The sequence below is a fragment of the Molothrus aeneus genome, chromosome 12, assembly GCF_037042795.1.
Source record: "Molothrus aeneus isolate 106 chromosome 12, BPBGC_Maene_1.0, whole genome shotgun sequence".
Taxonomy (NCBI): Eukaryota; Metazoa; Chordata; class Aves; order Passeriformes; family Icteridae; genus Molothrus; species Molothrus aeneus.
The window spans coordinates 14461609-14484454 of record NC_089657.1 but is presented as its reverse complement, the minus strand read 5'-3'; the positions used below and the strand labels follow the sequence as shown (position 1 = coordinate 14484454).

Sequence of the window (22846 nt, the reverse complement as noted above, 5' to 3'; positions counted from 1 at the left end):
ACTGTGACACTCCACAGCACTGCTGGGGGACAGGCCTCCCCCAGAACAGCAACCTGCAGGGCTGCAGGATGGAGCCCATGGTCAGTGCTCATAACAGGGGCTCTGAAAATGTACGTGTTGGGAGGAAAGAAATAGCAAAAATGATAATGTGGGTGCATCTGCCTGGTGGAGTTGTAGTGTTTTGTCTGTGGGGTTGTTTGGGGATGATGATGGTGATGATGATGGCTCAGCAGCCGGGGCTGCCCTGTTGATGAGGGGCTGCACTGCCCAGTCTCTGATGATGGTGATGATGATGATGATGATGGGGCTCAGGCTCAGCAGCCCAGGCTGCCCTGTTGATGAGGGGCTGCACTGCCCAGCCTCTCCTCCCAGCAGCTAAAGAAGGATGAGAGGGACACAGTCTGCAGCTGCACTGGGGGAGGTGTTGGACATCAGGAAGAATTTCTTCACAGCACAGGTGATCAGAGCTTGGAACAGGCTGCTCAGGGAGATGTGGGGTCACTGTCCCTGGGGGTGTTTAAGGCAAGGCTGGCTGTGGCACTCATGCCATGGTCTGGTGACACAGCGGTGATGTCGGCTCACAGGTTGGACTCAGAGATCTCTTCCAGCCCAGTGGGGGCTGTGATTGTGTACCGAGGTGTGAGGGCTGCTGGTGAGCCTGGGGCCGGCCCTGCCTGGCCAGCAGCTCCACCGTGGCTGCCCGGGAGGCTGGCAGGCTGCCAGGGCGAGCGTGCGCCCCTGGATGCACTTCCTTGGGAAGCGGGATAAAAATAGGAGTGGCTTTGTTCTGGGGCTGTTCCCACGCCTGGCCGGCCCCAGGGATCCCCTCACCCACCCTGCCCCAGGACAGTGCCCAGCCCAGGTGGGACTGCTCCCCCTGCAGAAACCGGGCTGCCCGGGGTGCTGGACCTGCCCCGGGTGCTGCCTCCTCCCAGCCCCAGGTGCATTGTACTGCATGTGTGCTGTATTGCACACGGATTCTTACACATGTGGGTGTGCACATGGCTGCTCAGCCCCTCCCTGGAAGTTTCTAGGGTCACAGGTTGCCTCAGCTGGCTGGTGATCACCAGAGACAAGGCTGCAGAATGCAGTCCTGACAAAATCTCTCCTGCTCCAGCCTTAGTGGTAAATCTACCCAGGAGGACCAGGCTCAGCTACCCCAGAGATTTACTGGGAGCAGAGACAAAGCACCCCCAAACGGAGGGACTGTTTAGGGGACTGTTTGCTCCTGGTGTCTGTTCCTGCTCAGTTTGAAGCCTTGCTGGCCCTGGTGCCACCTCCAGCCTGTCACAGTTCACCTCAAGGCCAGGTCCCAAAGGCAGCAGAGCCCTCAGGGCCCCTCCAGCTGCCTCCCCCAGCGTGGGCAGACCAGCCCCTGCTCCGTGGGGCACAGGGGTCACTCGGGGCAGAGGGGTGCACGGGTCAGTGCAGGCACTGCAGAGCTCTGTAATCCAGGCCCTGGGGAATCACACTCCTGTCTCATTCCAGGCTTTTCACCCAGGTCCCTCCCTGTCTCTGCTTGCTGGCTGTTGTTCACCTGTGCCCCCCAGGCCTGCAATTATCCAGATCCACGTGCTTGGCTCCTGTCTGGCCCCATAAATCAGCACCACCCACACCACTCCGCTCCCTGCAGAAAATGTCCCAGCCTGCCTGCCCCACCACAGCTCTCCCATCCCAGGAGACCCAGGAGGTTGCAGGAGAGGTGGGACAGGGAGCAGGAGAAGCTGGAGAAGAGGGCCAGGACCCCCAGCCCATCTCCATGGGATGGGGCCATGCTGCTCCCAGGGAGCCACTGCTGCAGCACAAACACACACGGGGAGGAGAGATGATATCATGACCTGGCTTTGTGTGAGCTATTTAGGGCCTTTTAATTATTATTATTATTATTTTTCTTTCCCGTTCCTCCAGCTCTAAACAATGCCGGTCCCGGCGGGGCTGTGGTTCACACCATTGTGTGGGGCTGCCCTGTCTCAGGAAGGGGCAGATCTTTATCACCCCGGGCTGACTGAGTGAGCTCATGTCGGCTGAGGAAAGCAAGGAACACCTTGCTGGCAGCCTGGAGGTGCCCTCCATGCACCTACCCCCAACCCCTGTGTTTGGGGGAGGCCCTGGGTGCTGCTTTAGCTCCACCAGGCAGCAGGAGCCCACCCAAACCGGCCCTGCAGGGCCACCTGCCAGCAGAAACCACCCCAGCCCCCCAAACTCTGCTGGGGCTGCCCTCTGCCTGTCCCTGCTCCCACCTGGGCACAGTGACAGCGGTGGCATTAGTGCCTCTCCCAGTGTTTACCCAGGAACAGGTCTAACCTGCCCACAGCCGTTCACTTCTCTCCCCAGCCCTAAAACTGTGTCTGTGGGGCGGAGAGAGGGGAAGTGGGGAGCTGCACCCAGAACAGCTGGCACTGCTGAGTGTGTCCCAGTGCCAAGGGAAGGTAGGCAGGAGCCCCATCCCCCAGGACATACCCTGGGTGGCATAGCACAGCTCTGGCTCCCCAGGCACAGCATGTGACAGAGCTCCTCCAGCACACAGAGGCTTTTTGGGATGATGCTGGCTTTCCCCCATACAGATGAGCAGGCATCATCTTCCCCAGGCTCTGTGCTGGTGTGGGAAGAGCCTGGAGCCATCAGCTGCTCCCCATGGCACCACACATGGCCCCAATATTCACAGAGGGATCCAGGCAGCACCTGGGTGACAGCAGGGCCTGGGTGGCACCGTGCCACTGTGCCCCAGCCCACCCAGGCACCACGGCCCCCACCTGCTGCATCACCTGCAAGAGCAAGGGGGGCCAACGTGTCCCACCTCACTGCCTGTTTGTGAAGTGACCCTGCAGCCCCTGAGGGTGACAGGGACCTGCCCATCCACTCCAGCCAGGGGGATCAGGCTGGCAGCACTGCAAGCCACCCAGCAGCAGGTGAAGAGGCCCCAGCAGCAGCACAGGGAGCTGGTCCCTGCCCACAGCTGCCCCACGTCTGTCCCCTGCCCTCCCTAAGTGGCCGGTGCGTGCCGGGGCACACGGTTCCTCTCGCTGTGGGCTTTGCCTGTCCGTCCCTTCTTGGCCACGTCCACGCCGGCCAGGACCAGCTTGGCCTGGGCCAGCTTGCTCTTGCGGTGCTGAGGGCGGCTGCTGCACCAGAGGTGGGCGCAGTACTCCTCCACGTGCCGCGGGTTTGGGGAGCTGACCAGGTGCATGATGTCCTTGAACCAGCTCTTGGGAGCCTGTGGCAGCAGCCGGGGCTCGGGGCACAGCAGGGGTGGGAGCTCATCCCCTGGGCCCCGGGGGAAGGAGTGTGCCAGCTGCTGGCTGGGGATGACCCGCAGGGCGGTCTTGGCCACGGTCTGGGTGAAGCCGTGCTCCAGCGTTTTGCAGTAGTAGGTGCCGGCGTCGTGCCGGTGCAGCCTGCGGAACAGCAGCCCCTGCTCCGTCTGCAGGATCCGCTCGTCCGTCTTCACCTGCGGGCCACCGGGGCGTTGGGAGGGTCCGGGTGTGCCCCCACGTCCCTCCCGTGTCCCCACATCGGGAGCAGGGCAGGGGAGCCTCACCTCGTCCCGCTGCTCGTCGGGCGGCCTCTGGACAAACCACTGCACGCTGGCCTGCGGGGAGCGAGGCACGCACTCCAGGAAGGTGCTGTTGTCCTCTGCCCCGTAAAGCACCTTCTCCTCAACGCTCTCAAAATCGTCCACTAGGGCAAACACAGGCACGGGCTCGCAGGGAGGGCAGAGCCAGGCTTCCACCTGCCCAGGTGTCAGCCCCCCTTGGCCACTGTGTGGCTTTATTCCCTTCTCTCCCCGTGGCCAGCCCCAGCCCCAGCAGCACCCACCTTCTCTCAGGGCATGCCCTGGTCTCTGAGATGGGCAGATGAGGGTGCCCACATGGAAGGGCCACAAGCCCCTCTGTGTGCTAGGGCTGTGCATGTCAGGCCATCTTGGGGCACTGGGAGGAGCCCCCCAGCCCTGGGGTCCCCAGTCTCACCGGTCAGGTTCTGGTCCAGGCACTGGTGGGCAGGGTTGGGCTGGCGCGTGTCCTGGCGGCGCTGGCGGCGCTTGCCCGAGGGCTGGTAGTGGGTGCAGGCAGTGCCATCCCAGGCACAGTAGGGATCCCTGGCCAGGCAGCACTCAGCACAGGCAGTGCCATAGGACTCACACTGGTGCAGCCGCACCTGGGCCACGCCCAGGCTGGAGCCCACGTAGAGCGTTTGCTGGGGGAACAGCACCAAGGTGGTGAGGTTGGCAACCCCCATGGGCTTGGCGCCTGGGGGCCCAGCCAGGAGACCCCAGGGCACACATCACATGGCTTTAGGAGGCTGATGACCACAGCTGGACACCTGCCCGGTCCCCAGCCCCATGACCAAGGTGTGTCTGTACTCACACGTTTGACAGAGATCTCCATCTGGGTGATGGGCACAGGCATCTGTAGGGGAGGGCAGTGGACATCAGGCTGGCATAATCCTCACCACAGACAGCCCAGCTCATTCAGAGCCACCAGGGCTTGGCAGAGCATCAGGAATGTTTTGGGGAGGGTGAAAATACCCCCAGCTGGCCTCTGCCCTCACAAACCTGAGACCTTCCAGTGATCAACAATGCAGTGACAGCCCTGACCCTCCATCCCCACATGTCCCCAACCTGAGCCCACCCCATTGCCCCCTCCCTTGCAAGTGGGGCAGTAAATGTCACCTTAAAAACCTGCAGCTCCTCCAGGATGACTTCTTCAGTCACGGCTGAGCTCGTCTTCTGCATGACCACCACCTTCAGCACTGAGCCAGCATCTGGGGGCCAAGGAGGATGAAGGTGTGAGCACCGTGCATCTCACAGCCCGGGGGGTCCCCACTGGGACCCCCAGCTCCGCGGCTCCTTCCTGCACTCTGCCCCTGCTGCTCACCTGTGCCGAGGAAGAGGACGTCGTGCTGCCCGTCCTCGGCCTCCACCCTGTCCACCACGAGCTGGCGCAGCCGCTGGGGCAGGTCGGTCTTCACCAGGAGGGGCCGGCGGTGCCGAGGGAGCACGGGCTGGAACATGAGGGGGTGGGCACGGGCAAAGTGCAGCACCTCGTCAGGGAAGTCCTTGGTGGTGCCGTACTGCCGCCGGGGCTGGTTGGTGGTCTTGCTGGGACACTGCAGGGACAGGAGGGGCCCAGCTTAGCCCAGACACCCCAGCACCCATCACTCCTTCCCCCTCCCTCGCCCTTCAGAGATGTCTTTGGTCCCCTCTCTGCCTCCTAGTTTGGCATCCATCTCTTCCACCCCTGTGCCAGACCTTGGCAAAGCACCAGCTGACCTCTCCAGTGAGAAGTGAGAAGATGGGGATGGCTCCATCACCACCCCAGAAGAGCAGCTGGAGGAGGAGAGGGACCTGGAGCTCCAGGGAGTCACTCACCACACCTGGCCGTGGGTAGGGCACCCTGCCCTCGTAGGGAGCCCACTGGTGATGGGGGCTCTCCCGGTGGGCAAAGGGCCCGTTGAACACCTCCCGGATGTCGGCCATGCGGTACACGCAGACAGCAGAGCCCCGGAAAACGTGGCTGCAAGGGGACAGAGAGTGGGTTGAGCAGAGCCATGCTTGGCACTGCAGGCAGCAGGGACACTGACATCCCCAAAAGACACGGGGAGTAGCCAGCAACCCTTGGTGACAGTGACAGTGAAAGGGCAGGTCATGGGCAGCTGCAGCTGGATGTCCCCAGAGGCTGGAGCTGGATCACCCACCTGACAGTGCTGAAAAGGGCATAGATCTCCGGGCTCTTCCCATCCTTTGTCCTCAGCAAGAAGACATCCTCTGGAAATGAAAGCATGGGCTTTTTCCTGAAATCCAACTAAGTGACTAGCCCCAGTGAGATACAGCTCCATCTGTACAGAGCTGTATCTCACCTACCCAGCTCACACCTTACCCAGCTCATCAAAGTAGGTATCAATGCCATCAGGGCCAGGGACTGAGCACACCAGCCGGGCCTTGTTGAAGGTGCTCCACTTGTTGACCAGCACCCTCTGGCCACCAGCATCATTCTGCAGGGACAAGGAGTATCAGGGCCACTGCTGTGACTGGTGCATCCCCGTTCCCCATGTCCCCACCAGCATCCTACCACGCAGACACGCCCCACACGGCTGACAATGGAGTGCTCCTTTCTATCTGCCTCCACCACCTTCTCCGTGAAGAAGAAATAGGCTTTGTCATTGTCCCGGTCATTGTTGTCTGGGATCAAGTGGGCTGCCACAAATTTGGGATCTGCAAGCAAGAGCTGGTCGTGTCAAGTGGGGAGAGAGAGCACAGCCACCACCTCCAGAGCCCCAGTCCATGCTGGGGCTGGATGCCAGCCAGCAGCACCCCCAGACCTTGCTGTCCTGGTGCCTGTCCCTGCCCTTAGCTGGCATGGGGGATGCTGCAGCATGGCCACAGATGCTCTGGCCACCACAAGGTTGGTGGTCCCTGGCTGGGGGAGAGGGAGGGGCAGAGGGCAGCTGTTACCGTGCAGTAAGCGCTGGTCCACCTCCGTGCGCAGGGCGGAGCGGGTCCCCATGCTGCGGAACACGCCGGGATCACGCCCCAGGAAATCTGCCGTGAGGCCGGCGTACAGCTCCCCACCTGCAAACACACCCAGCTGCTGCCACGGGGACCATCCCTGGGACACCCCCGAGGCTCCCACATCCCGAGGAGGACACCCACCGATGACGGTGCTGGCGAAAGCGCGGCTGGGCTCGTGCGGGCACCGGCCCCGGCCGCTCTCCACGCTGGCAGGGTCCAGGCTGAAGGTGTGCTGGGGAGAGGAGCAGGCAGGTGAGCCCTGGGACATGCAGGGGCCACCTCTGATCCTTGCCCAACCTGCACTTGACTCAGGGCACCCAAAGGACCATCTGGAAGCAGCATCCACGCTTTTTGAGGCAAGACTGATCCCAAAAAGGTGTACAGCAGCTAAAGGGGACCCGCCAGCCCCATTGCTTGCTTGCCTGCCTGGTCAGAGTCATCATGGTACAGACAGGGCCAGGCTGTGGGGAGGGTTCTGAGGGGTGTCCTGCCATTCCACCCCAGCCAACTTGATTTGTGAGCAGTGAGCTGGAGAGGAGAAAATACCACCCGCACCTCAGCCCCTGGCAGGACACCAGCCCCTGGGGACAGGTCTATAAAGGGGATCCCAGACCAGACAGGTGGGAAAGCTGGACAGGGAGTAGCAGAAGGACAAAGGGACAACAGGGAGCTGGTTCCTGACACTCCCCCCCCCCCCCCCCCCACCGGTATTCAGGTTAGAGCAAACTGCACATCCAGCATCCCCATGCAGTCCCAAGGCCCCTCGGGAGAGAGGCAGGCAGTGGGGATCTGTATTCCAGGGCTGTCCTGCTGGGGATGCTGCCCTACCTCACCACGGTGCCCCACGTAGACGAAGGTGCACATGGGGTGGAAGGCGCCTGTCCCGCAGGCCAGCAGGTGTGTCCGGTTGTAGGGATGCAGCACACGGACATAGTTGGCACAGTCAGTCTGGGGGGACAGCGGGGACAGGAAGGGTCACTGGGTATTGGTGCTGTGCCCACCCCAGCTCCCTGCCTCAGCCTGGGGCCCTGCCACAGTGGGTGAGCCCCAGCCCTGGCTCCCTGAGCTCCACCCAGGCTCCCTGCCTCCCCTGGTGCCAGGGATCTGTGGTGGCAGCTTGTGCCCACTGACAGGGCTTGTATGGACTTCATCTGGCTGGGCCCCAGCCCACTGCAAAACAACGGGGCTTTTTACTGATCCTCCTGCTGCCCAGAGCATCCCAGGGGAACCGCACAGGATCCAGATGCCACCTGGGCATCTCATGCCCACAGGCACCTGTGCACTCACCCTGTGGCACAGTCCACGCTGGCCAGGGCAGCAATGTCACCTGCCCTGCAAGCTGCAAACCCGGCCCCGAACCCCTGGCACCCAGGACGTGACCAGATGCAGGGACATCCTTCCCCATCACATTCCTGCTTAGGCCAGGGATGAAACAAAAGGAGGAAACAGTGGAGACAGACAGAGACCCACAGGCATCCTGGGCTGCCTCCAGAACAGCCCTGGTCGCTGCCATCTGGAATTGTCCCCTTCTCTGAGGGACGGCAGCAATGACATTCCCAGGGCTGGAGACCTGCCACCTCTGACTTTGTGCATTTTCTCCCAGCAGTTCCCATTGGAAAAGGGCTCCCATCCTTCTCCACCATTAGCTTGGCAGCTCCCCTGGCCAGCACCAGCCCTGCCTGCCCTGCATTGTCCCCTCCACAGCGGGATGTGAGCCCCTCCTCTGCTGGGAACACCGCTGCCCAGCTGCCCCGGGGGCTCCCAGCCTCCTGCTGTTTATTTTCCCTTTGCAAAGAGCCTCTAAAATAGCAAGGGAAAAAAAATATACATTCAAGAAAAATAAAAAGTTGAGCCTGCCCTGGCTTGGATCTGTCGGTGAGAGCTGGTAAAATAAACACAGAGAGCAGAACAGGGACTCCTGGGAGCAATTTGTCTGGGCCAGGGGAGCCTTGGGGACTTTCTCCCCGCCACAGTCCTGTTCCATATCGGGCAGGGGGATGCAAAGAGGGGTAAGGTTTAGGGAACAAGGTCACCAAACCTGAGCCAGTTACAGATTTCCCACCATCAGGGACAGCCAGGATGGGGCAGGCAGTGTTGCTGGGGTCTGGAGCACAGCATGGGTGTTTGGGTCCCTCCAAGCTCCAGTTCCAGAGCCCAGCTATCCCTGCCTGCTTGTGCAGCCACATTGGGACACACTGGCCACCACTCTCTGCCCACAGGGCTGAGCAGAGCAAGTAAGACAGGATTTCCAGAGCCTGGAGCAAGACTATTGCATGGCCAGGACTGGCCGCAGATTCCCTGCCTCAGTTTCCCTCTTGCACGAGGATTAACTGGCCCCTGAGCCCCAGGGCCACCCCTGGCAGGTGACATGGCACAGCCCCAACATGGGAGGAACCATCTGTCACAAGGGGACCCATCTGGCATCCCCCAGCTCACAGCAGAGCACACATGGGGACAGACTCACCCCTGGGTCCTTCCCCTTCTGGAAACACTCCTGCGTCTGCCCAGGGCGGGGTGGCCAATAGATCTGGAACACAAAGGGTCTGCTGGAGCAGGGAGGGGGGACAGCAGGCACCCAGCCATGCAAATCCACATCCCCAGGCTGCCAATGGCAAGCAGATAGAGAGAGGGACAGAGAGAGGGACCACAGTTCCCTGGAGCCCACCCAGCCCGGGACTCCCACCCTACAACCCCGAGCAGGACCCTTCCTCCTGGGCAGATGCATCCTGGCAGTCACAGCCCACAGCTGGGCTGGATTTGGGTGGTCATGCTGGGAATGGCTGGAGCTGGCCTGGAAGGGGGTGGGCTTGTGGGTGGCCTGGGGAAAGGGTGCTCAGGGGACAGCAGGAGTGATGGAGTCCATGTCCCCCACAGCCTTTAGCAGCTCTTGGACTGAGGGCAGCTTGGGTACACAAGCCCTTGACCCCACTGCAGTGACCCAGCTCGCTGAGGGGCACTTCATTTCCTCCCCTCCTCTCTTCAGCTAGAAACAGCCCAGAGCCGTGTTTGAAAAACAAAAAGTCAAAGTGGAGAGGGTGAAAGAGGAGGGGAACTACCACCCAGCACCATCATTCTGGTCCATCATCTCTCCCACCAAGGAACTAGGAGAGATCTGGGGGCTTTTCCAGGTGAACCCTGGCACAACTTCTTGCAGTGATGGATCCCTTTAGCTCCTTGTCTCTGCAGGCTTTCAGCTGAATATTTGGCCTGTGAAGGGAATGCCCAGACGGGGATGGGCATCACTCCATCTCCCAGTGGCAGTTTTTTAGAAGAGGGGGGTCCAAAACAATGCTCACTGCCCAGGAATCACTGGTGAGCTGCACTACCAGTTTCCTAGGCTGATGATCATGACTAATTACCAGCTAATTTCCCTCCAGCCACCTCAGCCAGCCTGCCCTTGCCAGGCACTACAAGTTTACAGAATAATTTCGAGGCACTTGAGATGAGGCCATGCCCAGGGCAGGCCTTGTGAAAGTCACACTTGCAGAGTGACTTTGCCCAGCTCAGTTGGACACTGACAGATCCACACGGGGCCAGGGTGGGGACAGACACCCCAGATGCTCAGCAGCACCCAGCTCACCTCCTTGGCATCTGCAGTGGCCCCATCCAGGAGCAGGGAGTAGAGCACATCCTTGCCCCCGAGGAAGAGCCGGTCACGGTACTCGTCCAGGTAGAGGCAGCGGAAGCCCAGGGAGCCGCGGTGGCCAAAGAAGAGCACGGAGCGGTTGGAGCCTAAAAGCTCTGCCAGGAAGAGGTGAAAGCATCAGCAGGAGCCATCCCAGCCCCAAGGGTTCCTCGGAGCTGCTGAGTACCATGGAGCTGTGCTGGAGTCAGCAGAGCTGCTCACAGCCACTCCAGCCTCATGGGCAGCATCTGCCTCATGGGCATCCCAGCCTCAACCTGGCTGGAGTGCTGCTCTCCCTGCCAGCCAAGGACAAAGCTGCAGAGCCAACAATCAGCAGCAGGGTCCCAGGAAAGGTTGCCACCCCCAGCAAGGTTTGGCTGAACCACCCCAGACTCCCACTGTGGCTGTGCCACAGCAAGCTGGGCAGTGCCAGCAGCCCCAGGCTGGGATGGAGGCGAGACCGGACACGGGGTGGGTGCAAAGCAGGTCCTGTCCCTGCTGGGTGCCAGCCAAGGACACAATAGCAGGCACCCAGCCAGTGCCATGGGGAAACTGCCACGCCAAGCCCGCTGCTGCCAGTGCCACCAGAACTCACTGACAGGATGGCTTCCTCCATAGCACACACAAGGCACCTGGGGAGAGGCACCAGCATGGGGGTATCCCAGGGATGGACATCCCATCCCAACAGGGTCTGACAGTCAAAGCCCCCAGAGCAAGTCCAAGCCTGAATCTCGTGCAATGCCTCACAGTGATGACAACACGGGGGCAGTGGCTCAACTGGTTTCCAGTAGGAAATTACTTTCAGGGTCATCGAGCCAGCACAGTGGTGCCCACAGAGCTGCCACAGCTGCCACAGGGAGAGGGCCAGAGGGAATGGCTCAGCTTCACAGGGCTCTGAGAACCCACCCCAACCCCAGGCCAGGCCACTGTGCCTGCCAGACAGAGAAGGAGAGGACAAAGCGCCATTGATGAGCACAGCTCTGTCCCCAAACACCCTCCAGCCCGGAAGACTGCCAGCCACTGCAGCTGACCCCAGGGTAAAACCCAGCCCCAGCATCTCCCACACATGTCCCCAGAAGAGGGGAGGTGGTGCTGGGACAAATGCAGCCACCACAGGTCAGGACACTGGGCTACCAAGTCCTGCTCTTGCTGGGGGGACATTTGTCACTTCCAGCAAGGAGGTGGCCAGTGACATAATTCCCATTCTGGTGGAAATGCCTCTTCTAGGCCCTGCAAGGGAGACAAGGTCCATCCCCAGCAGGGGACTACAGACACCTTCACCCCACCACACGCCCTATCCCTGCTCAGGGGCAGTCCCAGTGCCCTGGCTGGTGGTGGCAGTGGCACGGGGGGTACAGCCCCAGCGCTCCATCCTCATTGGAAACACCCCTGTGCCTGCAAGCAGAGCTGGCTCCAGGCAGTGGTGGTCCCTCCACCCAGTCTGGCACCCTCCTCCCTGTGTCCTCCCAGCACCAGGTCCTCCCATATCACCGGGGCCAGCCCAGGAAAATGCTGTCGTCTCCTTCTATTCTTGCCCAGCAAAAACATTTTCCCAGCTCAAAACAACACTGGCAAAGTCGGCAGGCTCCTTTTATTGTTTCAGGCAAGGCTTCCCCTTCTCCCCCAGACCTGGAGAATTCCTCCTGCGCCTCGGGTTACACTGGCTCAGGGCGCCTTCCCCTCCAATCCCCAGGGACCAGCCCTTTGCCATGCCCCATCCACCCCTGGGACACCTTCACCCCAGGGTGGGGGTCCCTCAGGACAGCAAAGAGCTCAGGGCAATGCTTCTGGTCCTCACAACAGCAAAATGCTCTTTCCCCTCTCACATGAGCCACTGCTGGAAGTTGAAACAAAAGGGAAAGAGTGGCTGGAAGTGTGAGGGAGAGCTGGATACACAGCCACCACTGCACCCACAGCACAACGCCTGTCCCTGTCACCCCACAGAGTCACCTCACAGCAGAGCCAGCAGCCACACAGAGCCCAGGTCGAGGAGCTCTGCACAAACAGCTTCAGCTCACCATGGTTTTAATTTCAGAGACTCTAATGTCTTTAATTGACATTTTCTATTTTTTTTTTTCTTCCCCCGGGGAGAAGGCGGTGGCAGAATTTGTTTCATGGGAAATTTCAGTTGCTGTTTCCAATTTGGAAAACGAATGGAATCATCAGCTTAAGGGAAAAAAAAAAAAAAAAAAAAAAAAGCAGCTTCCAAAGGTGGCTCACTTCCCGTGGGAGGCTGAGGAGCTTCCACCCCGCCCCGGGCAGCTCCTCACACCTGGGAAATGGACTTTGTGCTGGAGAGGATCAGACACTGAGCCAGACATTGAGCTCCACGATTCACCCCTGCTGAGACCCCAGATGTCCTCACCCTGTGCCAAGGCCAGCCTGAGGACACCGGGTCGCATCCCGGGGCAGAGCCATGAGCCCCGCCGGGCTCCCAGGATGAGGGGATGGGGGGCACTGCGTGCCTCAGTTTCCCGTTCCACAGGGAGGCAGCCCTGGGGTCACCTGCTGTGCCCCAGGACAGAGCGAGGGATGCAAAAAACCCAGGAACCCCCAGCCCAGGCAGCAGAAGAGCAACTTTCCCTGGCACTGCAGCTCCCGAGGCTCTGCAAGTCTGGCTGCCCAGGTCTTTCCCCCTTCTGGGAAGGAATGGGGAAGATATACATGATGTAATTTATTTTATGTTGCATTTTTTAGAGCAGGTTATTGCTTTGAGGCCGTGAGGAGATTGGGGCGCCCCAGGCTCTGTCAGGTTTGGCTGGAACAGCCCGTGGATTAGGCTGGCAGAGCGGGGGATGCGGCGAGCCAGAGCAGGATCACAGGGAGAGTTTTAATTAAACCCGAGCGCTGCCCCCGCACCCCCGAGGGGCCCCGGCACCCCGGCACCCGCACCCCAGGGCGACGGGGCTCGGAGGGGGCACCGGGACCCCCAAACAGCCGGGGGCAGGATGCTGAGCACCCAGCCCGCTGGGGACCACCCGCGCACCGCAGCGCCCACCCGGCACAGGAGCCAAAGCGTGCGGGGCCAGAACAGCGCCGTGCCTCAGTTTCTCCGCACGCCGCGTGGGAGACGAGCCCCCACGGGCAGCGGCGGGGCTGGCGCGGAGCCCGGCGGCACCGGCACATCCCCTGTCCCCGTCACCCGTTCCTCTCTCCCTCCTCCTCCTCCTCCTCGGGGGGCCTCTACGTCCCGGTGGGGAGCGGAGGGTGCAGAGCAGCCACCCACGAAACCCCAGCCAGCCCGAGCCCCCAGCACAATTTGCCCACAATCAGCACCAAAACCCCGCACTGGGAGCGGCTCCCGCAGCTGAGGCTCCCCAGGTCCCCACCCTGTCCCCGAGGGGGCACCCTGAGCACGCCCCTCCCTGGACAGCCCCTGCCCGTCCCGCAGCAGGTGCCCCCGGCCCGGCTCACCGCGGTAGGACAGGCGCAGCCGGGGCAGGCTGCGCCCCGCCGCCCAGAGCCAGCACAGCGACAGCGACACCGCCACCGCTGCCCGCATCCCGCCGCCGCGCCCTCCGCCCGCCGTGGCACCGAGCCTTTATGGGGCCGCCATCCGACCGCCCCCGGCCCGCCCCGGCCCGCCCCGGCCCGGCCCCGCCAAACCCCAGCCCTGGGCGGCGGGGATGCGCGGGGGGACGGCCCCATCTCCCGGGGGACCCAGGGAGCTCCGCACACCTCAAAGTGTCCCTAAAGCAACGCTTTAGACCTTACTGCAGTCCCCTTCCCCTGAAGCGACCCTGCCAGCACCTCGGGCTCATCCCTGAGGATGGGGAGCAAGGCAGGGAAGCTCTGGTCCCCCAGCCTCGCACTGCTGGAGGAGTAGGAGAGGCCATACAGACCTGCCCCCCGGGAAGGATGCTCGGTGTGCTGTGATCTCCCAGCATCAGCAAGCACACAGCTGTCAGTCCCATCTCGGTGCCAGGCAAGCTGGGCACAGCAGGCCAGCTGGGGAGGGGACTGACTAGGATCGAGAGGGGCAAAGGGTGCCACAGGTAGCCTGGCATGCCCACAGGGCAGGGGAAAGCAAAGGTGCCAACACCCTGGGCAAGGATCCTGGCCAGCAAGGACCCCACGTACCCACACCACTCCCATGCCATCCTCTCCCAGGGCTGCTGGGTCACGGGATGTGGTTGTATGACACCTCAGAGAATCCACACTGGCTTCCCCTGAGAGCCTCATCACACAGCAAGTGTGTCCTGCACCCAAAAATGTTGGACTTTCCCCTGCACTGGATGGAGGGGAAGGAGGGGAGGAGCAGGTGGCTTCTCCCTCAGTGCTTCATCACCACCAGCCTCATCTCTTCTCCCAGCCCAGCACAGGGCACCCTCATTATCCCCAGCCCCCCAAGGGTTCCAGCAGCTTTTTTAATTAAAACAGAGGTCAGGAGGCTGAGGAGCCCTGGCTCACCCCCACTTTTTGTAATGGAGCAGCTCTGGCAGCCTCCTGAGCAGTGTAAAACCACCCCAATTCGCTTGGCAGGCCCTTGGTTTCCCCAGGAAGCCACACGGCCGGGACAGATCCCACACCCCGGGGCACTGAGAGCCACACAGGGCTGGGAACGAGCAGGGAGGAGGAGGAGGAGCAGCCAATGCAGCTCTGGCAGGTGAGCAGAGGTGCCTGCCCAGACCCGCACGCTGCCTGCCCTGACCAGAGGGTCTGTGGAAGCGGGAGAAGCTCGGGAGGGAGGGAAGGAGGGAGGGAGCAGGATGAGCCCCAGCGCCCGTCCCCCGAGGCTGATCGGGAGCAGAGGCCCTCAGCCTGCCCGAGCAGGATCCTGCCTGCACTGCTGTCATGCAGGCAATCAGCCCAGGGCAGGAGATGCACCCCAGCAAACTGCACTGCACCAGGAAATCTGCAGTGCCTCGACCCCGTGGGTAGCACCAGCATGGACAGACAGACACACTGCCCCGCTCCAGGCTGTGCTTACCAAGATTTATTGATAGGGAGAGTGGGCAGCACTGGCCCCAGCTCCCCCAGCAAGTGGGCAGAGAGGCAGGACAAGGCATGGGGAGGCAGAGTGGGGCACTGGCCAGCCCCTCACCACCCAGCCAGTGCAGCCAGAGATGGCACAGGGAGAGGGGGAGGCACTGACAACACCAGGAAAGGCTGGAGGCACCTGGGTATGAGGCTCTACTGTCATCTGACCAAGGGGGACACAACCCTGTGGGTGTCCCCATCAGGCCAGCCCTGAACACAGCCAACATGGAACGATGCCATTACATCCTTACTCCGCAGCAGGTATCTGCTGTGCCCAGAGCCCCTGCCCCTGTTTTTAAAGCCTTGTGTCTCTCTGCTTGGCACTCCCTGCCCCTCGCCAGGCGCTCAGCCCTCGGCGGGCAGCGGGGGCACTGAGGCCAGGGCAGTCAGGAGGCGGGCGTAGATCTCGATGCCCCGCAGGAAGATTTGCTCGTTCAGGAACTCGTTGTGGTCATGGAGCAGCACCGGCGTGCGGTTCATGGGGGAAAAGCCAATAGCAGGGTGTCCTGCCTGGAGATGGGGACACACAAAGTGAAGTCACAGCTGGCACGGGCACCACATGCCCCCTTTCACCTGCACACAGCTCCTGCTCGGGGCTGTGGTCTCAGCCCAGGTCTCAGCCCTGTGGCAGGCTGGCAGCACACTCACCGCTCGGATGTAGCGGCTGTCGGTGGCAGCTGGGAAGATCTCCAGCTTGAGCTGCAGCTTCCTGTCAAGACAGACCCTGTGTCAGCACGGACACACGGCCAGCCAAGTCCCCTGTCCTACTCATACCCCGTGGGCAAAAAGACTGTGCCAGGACATCCCTCAGCCCTGCAGGACACTCAATCCCATCCCTTTTGGGGGGCAACTGCGAGATGCTTTGGCAAATCCCCATCCCAGCCCCTGACATGACCTCAGAGACACCTGGGGAGAACCTGGCTTCCAGCAGAGGATGTCCCTGCCAGGGTCCTGCCCTTCCTAGGGACACTACTTACATGTCCCTACAGACCCCACTGAAGGCCTTCCACCACGGGTCTGACTCCTCAGTGGAGGTGATGTGTTGGTCCATGCATTTCTGACAAGAGGCAGAGGGCAGATGAAGGGACGAGGGGGTGGCATTTGACAGGGGAGGGACAGGGGAGGCCAGGTAGCTGAGATCCCTCACCTGGTGGAACTCACAGGTGACACCTTCCCCAGCATCACGGCACCATGTGGCCACCTGCTTCTCGAAGGCCTGGGGCAGAGACCAGAGGAGGGCTGTGAGCAGGGTACCCTCATCCCACTCCTCTCCCAGGTGGGGCTGGCACGGTGCCCACCTTCAGGTCCACGGTGGGTGGGATGCGGATGTCAAAGCTGGCAGCCATCTCGGAGGGCACCACGTTGAAGGAGACACCCCCCTCCAGCATGGTCATGTTGAGAGAGGTGACATCCCCCAGGGTCAAGTTGGAGTCAGACTTGAGCCTTGAGGGATGCAAAGGACACTCACTATCTGCCACCTGGGGAGGTGTGCTTCCCTACCCTGCCATCACCCAAAATGGGGAAACTGAGGCACAGGGCAGCAGCACCAGATCACAGCTTGGCTTGGGATCCCAAGAGCCCCTTCACAGACTGAACTAAGCCACTGCCATCCTGCTGCCCATCTCCTACCTCTGCTTCTCGCTCTCCCTGAAGGCCAGGAAGGAGTTGATGACTTTGTGCTGGGGAGGGAAGGGCAGCGGGTGAGGACCAGCCCCATGGGCAGGGGCCTGGCAGCCCAGGGCAGGCATGGGGGTGCACAGGGGGTACCCCATCTCTTACCATCTTCTCAGCCGCCGTGTTGCTGATGAAGCGGGACCCATGCCCGGGGCTACCCGTGCACTTCACCTTTATCCCTGCAGCAGCAGGCGTAGAGGCAAGGGTTGAGCAGAAAGCCTGAGATAGCATGAGTGCCCCAGCACCCAGCAGAGCCAAGGACAGGGCAGTGGACACACAGATACTCACACCATGGGCTCCTCTCTCCATAGAAGACACTGAAGGTGTCAGATGGGCTGGCCAGGCCTGTGGTGGGCACAGACAGAGGGTCAGTGGAACATGGAGGTACCAAAATGCTGTTCTGTCCTAGCAGCATTTTCCTCCAGCCCAGGGGAAGGATCCCCCAAGGGGGTCCTTGGAAGCATGTGGGGTGCTGGTGCCTGGAGAGTGATGCCAAGAGGAGACACATCCCAATGCCAGCCCTACCAATACTCACCCTCATCCATGGCAAAGCCCACGTTGAGTGCTTTAAACTCCTGGCGCTGCACAAACATCTCCATGCCCTTGTGTCCGCCCACCTCCTCATCTGTGGGGGAGAGCCTGGCATGGAAGAAGGAACTGGGGCATCCCCCAGCCCAACACCTCTAGTCCTCCTTCCATGCCAGCCTGGACGCCATCAGCACACCTGATGTCCTTGGACATGGAAACCTCTCCAGCCTTGAGCTGCTAGGAGAGGGCAAAATCTGGGGAACCTGGCTGCCATGGGAGACTTCACAGCACCACCCAGCTGCCAGCCCCTCTGTACCTCCTGAGAGGGGACAGCCTGGGGACTCACCAGGCACAAAGGTGAGGTGGATGGTGCGGGCAAAAGACTTCCCTTCTGTCTTCAGCCTCCGGATGGCCTCCAGGTACCTTGCAGGGGAAGGTAGTGTACGGTCATTGTGGAGGAGAGGGGCTTGTGTGCTCTGAGCCACCTCAGGGCAGAGGTGGCACCTCTGGTCCCAGGGACCCTGGGGATAGTTGCATCCTGTCCTGCATCACTCAGGGGCACCACCAGCACCGTGCTCACCCAGCAGGTGCAGAGCCCTCCACTCACTGGATGGAGACGCACTTCATATCCTGGGCACCCCGGGCGTAGATGTTGCCTTGTGAATCTTTAACTGCCTCGAAGGGTGGGTAGGTCCAGTGCTCCTGCAGGGAAGAGCATCCACGATGGCAGAAGGGCACAGAAGGCTCCAGCTCCCATCCACCCTGCCCTCCTCTCCGTGCCCTTCCCAACCCTCGCTCTGCTCCAGCACCTCGAAGACAGGCACAACGTCAGTGTGGGAGTTGAGGAGGATGGAGCGCAGGCGGGGGTTCGTGCCCTGCCAGGTCAGGATCAGCACCACACGGCCCTGGCACACCTGTGGGACAGAGGCAGGATGTCACCAGGGTCCAGGATCAAGACAGGAAGGCTTGGACCAACAAGCTGGAGCCAAAAAGCATCAGCTTGGGAAAAGTTTCTGGATACCACCTGCCACCCCTTTCTCCACTGGGAGAGGATAAGGCCTGCCTGAACCCCCACAGCCAGACAGAGCCTGGCTGCAGATGCCAAACCTGGCTGAAAATTCAGAGGAGGGAAGACAAACCCAGCATCTTCCCCTGGTGCCTGGGAGTCTCCCAGGACAGCCAGTGCTTAGCAGGAAGGATGGCCCCAGCCAAGGTGACGCTGCCAGCTCCCCTGCTAATCATAGCACAGGCAGCTGCAGAGGTCAGCAGGGAGCAGCCGGAATACCGGCTTAAGGAAGGGCTCAGGTCAGCAGAAGATTACAGGCAGAGGGGTTCACTCCTGTCTAGCTCTGGGTGCAGGCAGAGGAACATCTTGGTCACTGAGGACCCAAGCACAGGTGGATAGATGGATGGATAGGTGGGTGGACAGACTGAAGGCTGCTTCTCGGCTTGCTCACCTCCACTTTTTGGCAGGCCAAGCCCAGCTCAGTGCCGACACGTTCCAGAAACTGGACAGCTGCATCTGGGGAAGAGTGGGGATGCCCACAGTTACACTGGGGTCTCCCATTGCAAACCCCCAGGCACCCCAAGGCTCGATGGGGTTCCCAGAGCAAGGAAAGAGGTGACAAAAGTGGACTGGTGCTGCAGGTCCTGGACACAAGAAGTAGCCGTGAACAGGGATGGGAGCAGCTCATCACCATCCCTTTGGGGTGAGGACTTGGGAAATATGAAAAGAATAAAAATTGAATGGGAGTGGGTTCAGGGGAAATGTTTCTCCAGTGGAGTTTAGGGAGCTCCTCACCAATAAAATGCACTTTAGCGGGAAGACATAAATGTTAACAGAAGGAGATCTACACAGGAGATCACCCATCCCAGGGCAGCACGGAAAGGGGAGCAAGGGGCACAGGGCTAGAACAAGCAAACAGCAGCTCTGAGGGCACTTGAGATGTGCTGCCCCAACCAAAGGCACCAGCAGAGATAAGGCACAAGGAATTCACTCCTTAACACCACGATCAAAACAGCCCCAGTACAGGACTTGGGCACCTGGGTCCAAAGATCAGAGCTGCAAAGCTGCATTACCCAGTCCCCATATGGCTTCCCGTCCTGTCCCCCCATCCTCACCATAGTCAGGTTTAGGGTGGACAGTGTCAATCCTCAGGTACTCCCGGAAAAGCGTAACCGAGGGGTTCTCTGAGGCCCCCGTGCTCTTCCCAGGCTTCCCAGGTGCCATGTCTGGGAGCAGGGCTGCAAAGCTCTGGGGAAAGAGCTGCAAGATGGTTAATCACCCACCAGCCCCTCCAAAGTCCGCCTGCACACTTGGTCGTCACAGAAACCGAAGGGAAATGGGGCAAAGGTCTCCACCATGGGACTCCTGGGACACTGCCACCATGGGAGAAATCCCCCCCACTTGGGTACAGAGCAGGAGGGGGTGTGCCCATCATTCATTCTTCCCCCAAAACACATGTTCCTGCCCCAAACACAGTGCCAGGACAGGCTATGATGCCCAGGCAAGGGGTGAAATCTAGGGAAGGGCTAGCTGGGAGGAAAGGGGGGCAGCTAGGTGGGGGAGTATGTAGAAGAGTAAAGGGGAAGAATGGTATGTTGGGTAGGGAGATGTGGTAGTTGGGATTATCCAGGGGTTAGAGGTTTGTGGGAGTGCTAGGGCATGCAGGCAGGAAGGCAGGATGCTGTGTAAGGGGGTGCAGGTGGGGAAAGGGGGCTACTGCCTGGCTAGGGGATACAGGAGAGCTGCAAGGAAAGGCTCTGGGGGTGCAGGGAAATGGGGATGGGGAAGGGGGATTGAGTGTTAACAGAGGATAGAGGTACTGGGGGACCACATGAGAGTGACAGGCTAATGTGGGAGCTGTTTGGGGAAGCTGGGTGGCTGGGGGAGCAGGAGGATGTGGGGTGCTAAGGGGCACATGGGGGTTCAGCAGGAGGGGTCAACGGGGGTATGGGAGCAGGGGGTGCACAGAGGCCATGAGGGGTGCAGTGGGATTGTGATTAGGGGGGCAGGGGTACGGTGGCTGGGGTGCCAAGGGGCACAGGTGGGGTACAGGGGTACCATGGCTGGGGGGCAGGCAGGGGACACAGCGGGGTGCAGAGGCACTGCAGCTGGGATGCAGGGACACCATGACTAGAGCCGTGGGCAGCGCAGGGGCACGGGCAGGGCAGCAGGGGTACTGTGGCCAGGGGGGTACGGGGTGAAGCAGAGGGCAGGCAGGACACCATGGTTAGGGCTGCAGCAGCTGCGTTCCTGGGGTGCAGGCGTAGAAGTTACTGGGGTGCATGGGCAGAAGGGCAGAGGGGTGCTGGATAGCGTGGTTAGGAGTGCATGGGGTGCAAGACACCATGGCTAGGGGTGCAGAACAGCGCGGCAAGGGAGTGCAGGACAGGAGAGGAGGGGTGCAAGGGAGGGGTGCAGGGTACCTCGGCCCGGGTTTAAGGGGGGCGAAGGCACCGGGGCACCCACCCGCGGGGTGCCTGGCCCCGCTGCTCGGCCCCCGCCGCGCCGGCCCTACCTCAGCGCTGCCGCCGCCGGCGCTGCCCGCCCGGCCCCGCTCCGCCCGCCGCGCTCCGCCCCGCTCCGCCCCGCTCCGGCAGCAGCGGGCAGGAGGCGGGCAGGGGCGGGCCGGGAGCGCAGGAGGGGCAGCGTGCACGCAAGGGGCACGGGGCACCCTCCTGGCCCCACACTCGCGGCAGAGATGGGGCTGGAGCTCGAGGAGCCCCGCGGCGCTTGGGGACACACGCAGAAACCAGAGCAGCATCAGTTTATTGGCCTCGTGACAGACGACACCCTGTCCTGCCAGCAAGGGACACCTCCAGTCCCACCCCAGCCATCCTGGGGATACCCCAGGAGGGAACAGCATCCCGCATGCCAGCTGTCTGTGCCTCCCAGCCCCCCGGACGCCCCTCTGTTGGCAGGGAGGAGGCAGTGCTCACTTCAGCTGACGCAGGAAGCCCAGCAGGGCCCGGTGGAAGTCCTCTGGCTTGTCCAGGTAGCAGGCATGGCCAGCACCAGACAGCACGGCCACACGGTGCTTAGGGAGGTGCTGGAGGTTCTGCAGAGCCTGGGGAGCCAGGCCAGTGTCACGGTCACCATACAGGATCAGGGTGGGCGTCTTGGTAAGGGGAGAGAGAAAACAAGAGCAGCTGTCAGAGGGGTAAACAGCCACCACACCCCCCGGGCTGTGCCCTCCTCCATCCATCACCACAGGGGGCTGCAAAGCTGAGGGGAGGGAGGTGCCAGCACCCCCATGAGGTGGGGGTCACAGGTCTCCCTCAGTCACCCCAAAATAGTGCCACCTTCCACATCACCCTGCAGCCAGCTGGCCCACAAGGCTCGCCAATACCCAGGACAGCCCCCAAGAGCCCAAAAACCCACCTGGACTGCGCGGTATTGCTCAGCAGTGAAGTCCTTGGTGCCCACAGGTGCGATGGGCACAAAGCCGGCCAGCCGGTCCCCGTGTGCCAGGAGGAAGGGCAGGGCAAAGCGGCCGCTCATGGAGGGGCTGATGAGAACAGGCCTCTGCATACCCAGCTCCTGCAGGACATGGTCCAGGAATGCCATCCGGCCCTGTGCTGTCAGTGCCATCTCCACTGGGGGAGAATCCCCATAGCCTGGTACAGGGAAGATGGCATGGGGTGGTCAGGGGGCATTGTGCAGCCTGCAGTGGTCTCTCCTCACCAGGGTTCAATGGCTTGGCAAAAAATGGACCCTTGATCAAGCCCCAGGGTTCTACAGTCACAGCAATCAATGCCCCAGGACACAGACAAATCCCAGGCACAGTGCCCCAGGGATCACCAGCAGCTACCCAGATCCCTCCTGGAAGAGATCCAGAGCCCAGCAGTGACTAAGGCAAGGGACTGCAGCTGCCCAAAGAGATCAGCTAAGCACAGTGCCATGCTCCTACCGGGCAGATCTATGGCAACCGCACGGTAGCCCTCTCCAGCGAGCAGTGCCAGTGTGCCCAAGGCCTCCCACGTCTTGGAGGTGAACGCCTGGCCGTGCAGGAACAGGACATCAGGCCTGCGGGGGGAAGACAGGCGGGAAGGGGTTCAGGAAGGCTGCCGTGCCTGCAGCATCCAGCGACCACGGGGATGGTGAAGACCGGCTCGAGGGCCTGCCACCCCCACCTGCCGGCGGGCTGACCCACCTCCCGGGGCCCACAGCTGCTGCGGGAGCCTCCCTGTAGAACACGGGGGGTTCTCCCGCAGCCATCCCCGTCCGCACGGTGCCGTTGGCCGCCCGCCAGGCCCGATTCCCCTCGTCAGGCCGTGAGCGCCGGGCGGCCGGGAGCAGGAGGTACAGGAGGAGAGTGAGGAGCGCCCCGAGGAGCAGCAGCCCCAGCCGGCTGCGGGCAAGCAGCATCTCCGCTCCCGCTGGAGGAGAGCGGCTGCGCGGGGCTGCGGGATCCCAGTCCCGCTGCTGCGGGGAAACAGGTCCCGGTCCCCGCTGCTCTGCTCAGCTCCGGTCCAGCCCGAGCCCCCGCCCCGCTCTGCCGGCCCCGCTCGGCCCCGGCCCTGCCGCC

The 22846-nt window shown here is 61.8% G+C and overlaps 3 protein-coding genes across 3 annotated transcripts; all 3 read right to left on the bottom strand.

Annotated features, from left to right (window-relative positions):
* Positions 1 to 1843: 1843 nt before the first annotated feature.
* SEMA3G (semaphorin 3G) lies at positions 1844 to 13635 on the bottom strand. The gene is made up of 16 exons (XM_066557840.1): positions 13548 to 13635; positions 10089 to 10249; positions 8973 to 9035; positions 7337 to 7456; positions 6650 to 6740; positions 6452 to 6568; positions 6069 to 6211; positions 5877 to 5991; positions 5695 to 5764; positions 5369 to 5513; positions 4875 to 5106; positions 4670 to 4761; positions 4365 to 4406; positions 3969 to 4194; positions 3539 to 3678; positions 1844 to 3448 (listed from the first exon to the last, which is right to left on the bottom strand). The coding sequence occupies exons 1-16, from the start codon at positions 13633 to 13635 to the stop codon at positions 2984 to 2986; spliced, it is 2310 nt and encodes a 769-aa protein (XP_066413937.1). The 3' UTR covers positions 1844 to 2983.
* Positions 13636 to 15054: 1419 nt separating this feature from the next.
* ACY1 (aminoacylase 1) lies at positions 15055 to 20888 on the bottom strand. Its single transcript, XM_066558407.1, has 15 exons — positions 20837 to 20888; positions 19437 to 19569; positions 18773 to 18837; positions 18125 to 18229; positions 17923 to 18017; positions 17662 to 17738; positions 17323 to 17412; positions 17076 to 17132; positions 16893 to 16966; positions 16743 to 16792; positions 16412 to 16556; positions 16261 to 16329; positions 16091 to 16170; positions 15762 to 15822; positions 15055 to 15623 (listed from the first exon to the last, which is right to left on the bottom strand). The coding sequence occupies exons 2-15, from the start codon at positions 19543 to 19545 to the stop codon at positions 15459 to 15461; spliced, it is 1242 nt and encodes a 413-aa protein (XP_066414504.1). The 5' UTR covers positions 19546 to 19569; positions 20837 to 20888; the 3' UTR covers positions 15055 to 15458.
* Positions 20889 to 21070: 182 nt separating this feature from the next.
* ABHD14A (abhydrolase domain containing 14A) lies at positions 21071 to 22813 on the bottom strand. Its single transcript, XM_066558410.1, has 4 exons — positions 22472 to 22813; positions 22229 to 22344; positions 21700 to 21935; positions 21071 to 21436 (listed from the first exon to the last, which is right to left on the bottom strand). Exons 1-4 carry the CDS (start codon positions 22684 to 22686, stop codon positions 21254 to 21256), a joined length of 750 nt encoding a protein of 249 aa, XP_066414507.1. The 5' UTR covers positions 22687 to 22813; the 3' UTR covers positions 21071 to 21253.
* Positions 22814 to 22846: the final 33 nt, after the last annotated feature.

Bases quoted from the DNA above. Each gene is read 5' to 3' on its own strand.
- ACY1 (XM_066558407.1), bottom strand. From the start codon at position 19,545: ATGGCACCTGGGAAGCCTGGGAAGAGCACGGGGGCCTCAGAGAACCCC. The intron at 17,739-17,922 runs GTGAGTGGAGGG...TTCCCCTGCAAG, and splicing joins ATGAAGTGCGTCTCCATCCA to GTACCTGGAGGCCATCCGGA. The intron at 16,171-16,260 runs GTGAGGGATCTC...GCCTCTTGTCAG, and splicing joins TCACCTGTGAGTTCCACCAG to AAATGCATGGACCAACACAT.
- SEMA3G (XM_066557840.1), bottom strand. From the start codon at position 13,635: ATGCGGGCAGCGGTGGCGGTGTCGCTGTCGCTGTGCTGGCTCTGGGCG. The intron at 10,250-13,547 runs GTGAGCCGGGCC...TCTTCCTGGCAG, and splicing joins GCTGCGCCTGTCCTACCGCG to AGCTTTTAGGCTCCAACCGC. The intron at 9,036-10,088 runs GTGAGCTGGGTG...TTTGTGTTCCAG, and splicing joins CCACTGCAGATGCCAAGGAG to ATCTATTGGCCACCCCGCCC.
- ABHD14A (XM_066558410.1), bottom strand. From the start codon at position 22,686: ATGCTGCTTGCCCGCAGCCGGCTGGGGCTGCTGCTCCTCGGGGCGCTC. The intron at 22,345-22,471 runs GTGGGTCAGCCC...TTCCCCCCGCAG, and splicing joins GCAGCTGTGGGCCCCGGGAG to GCCTGATGTCCTGTTCCTGC. The intron at 21,437-21,699 runs GTGGGTTTTTGG...CCCCTTACCAAG, and splicing joins AGCAATACCGCGCAGTCCAG to ACGCCCACCCTGATCCTGTA.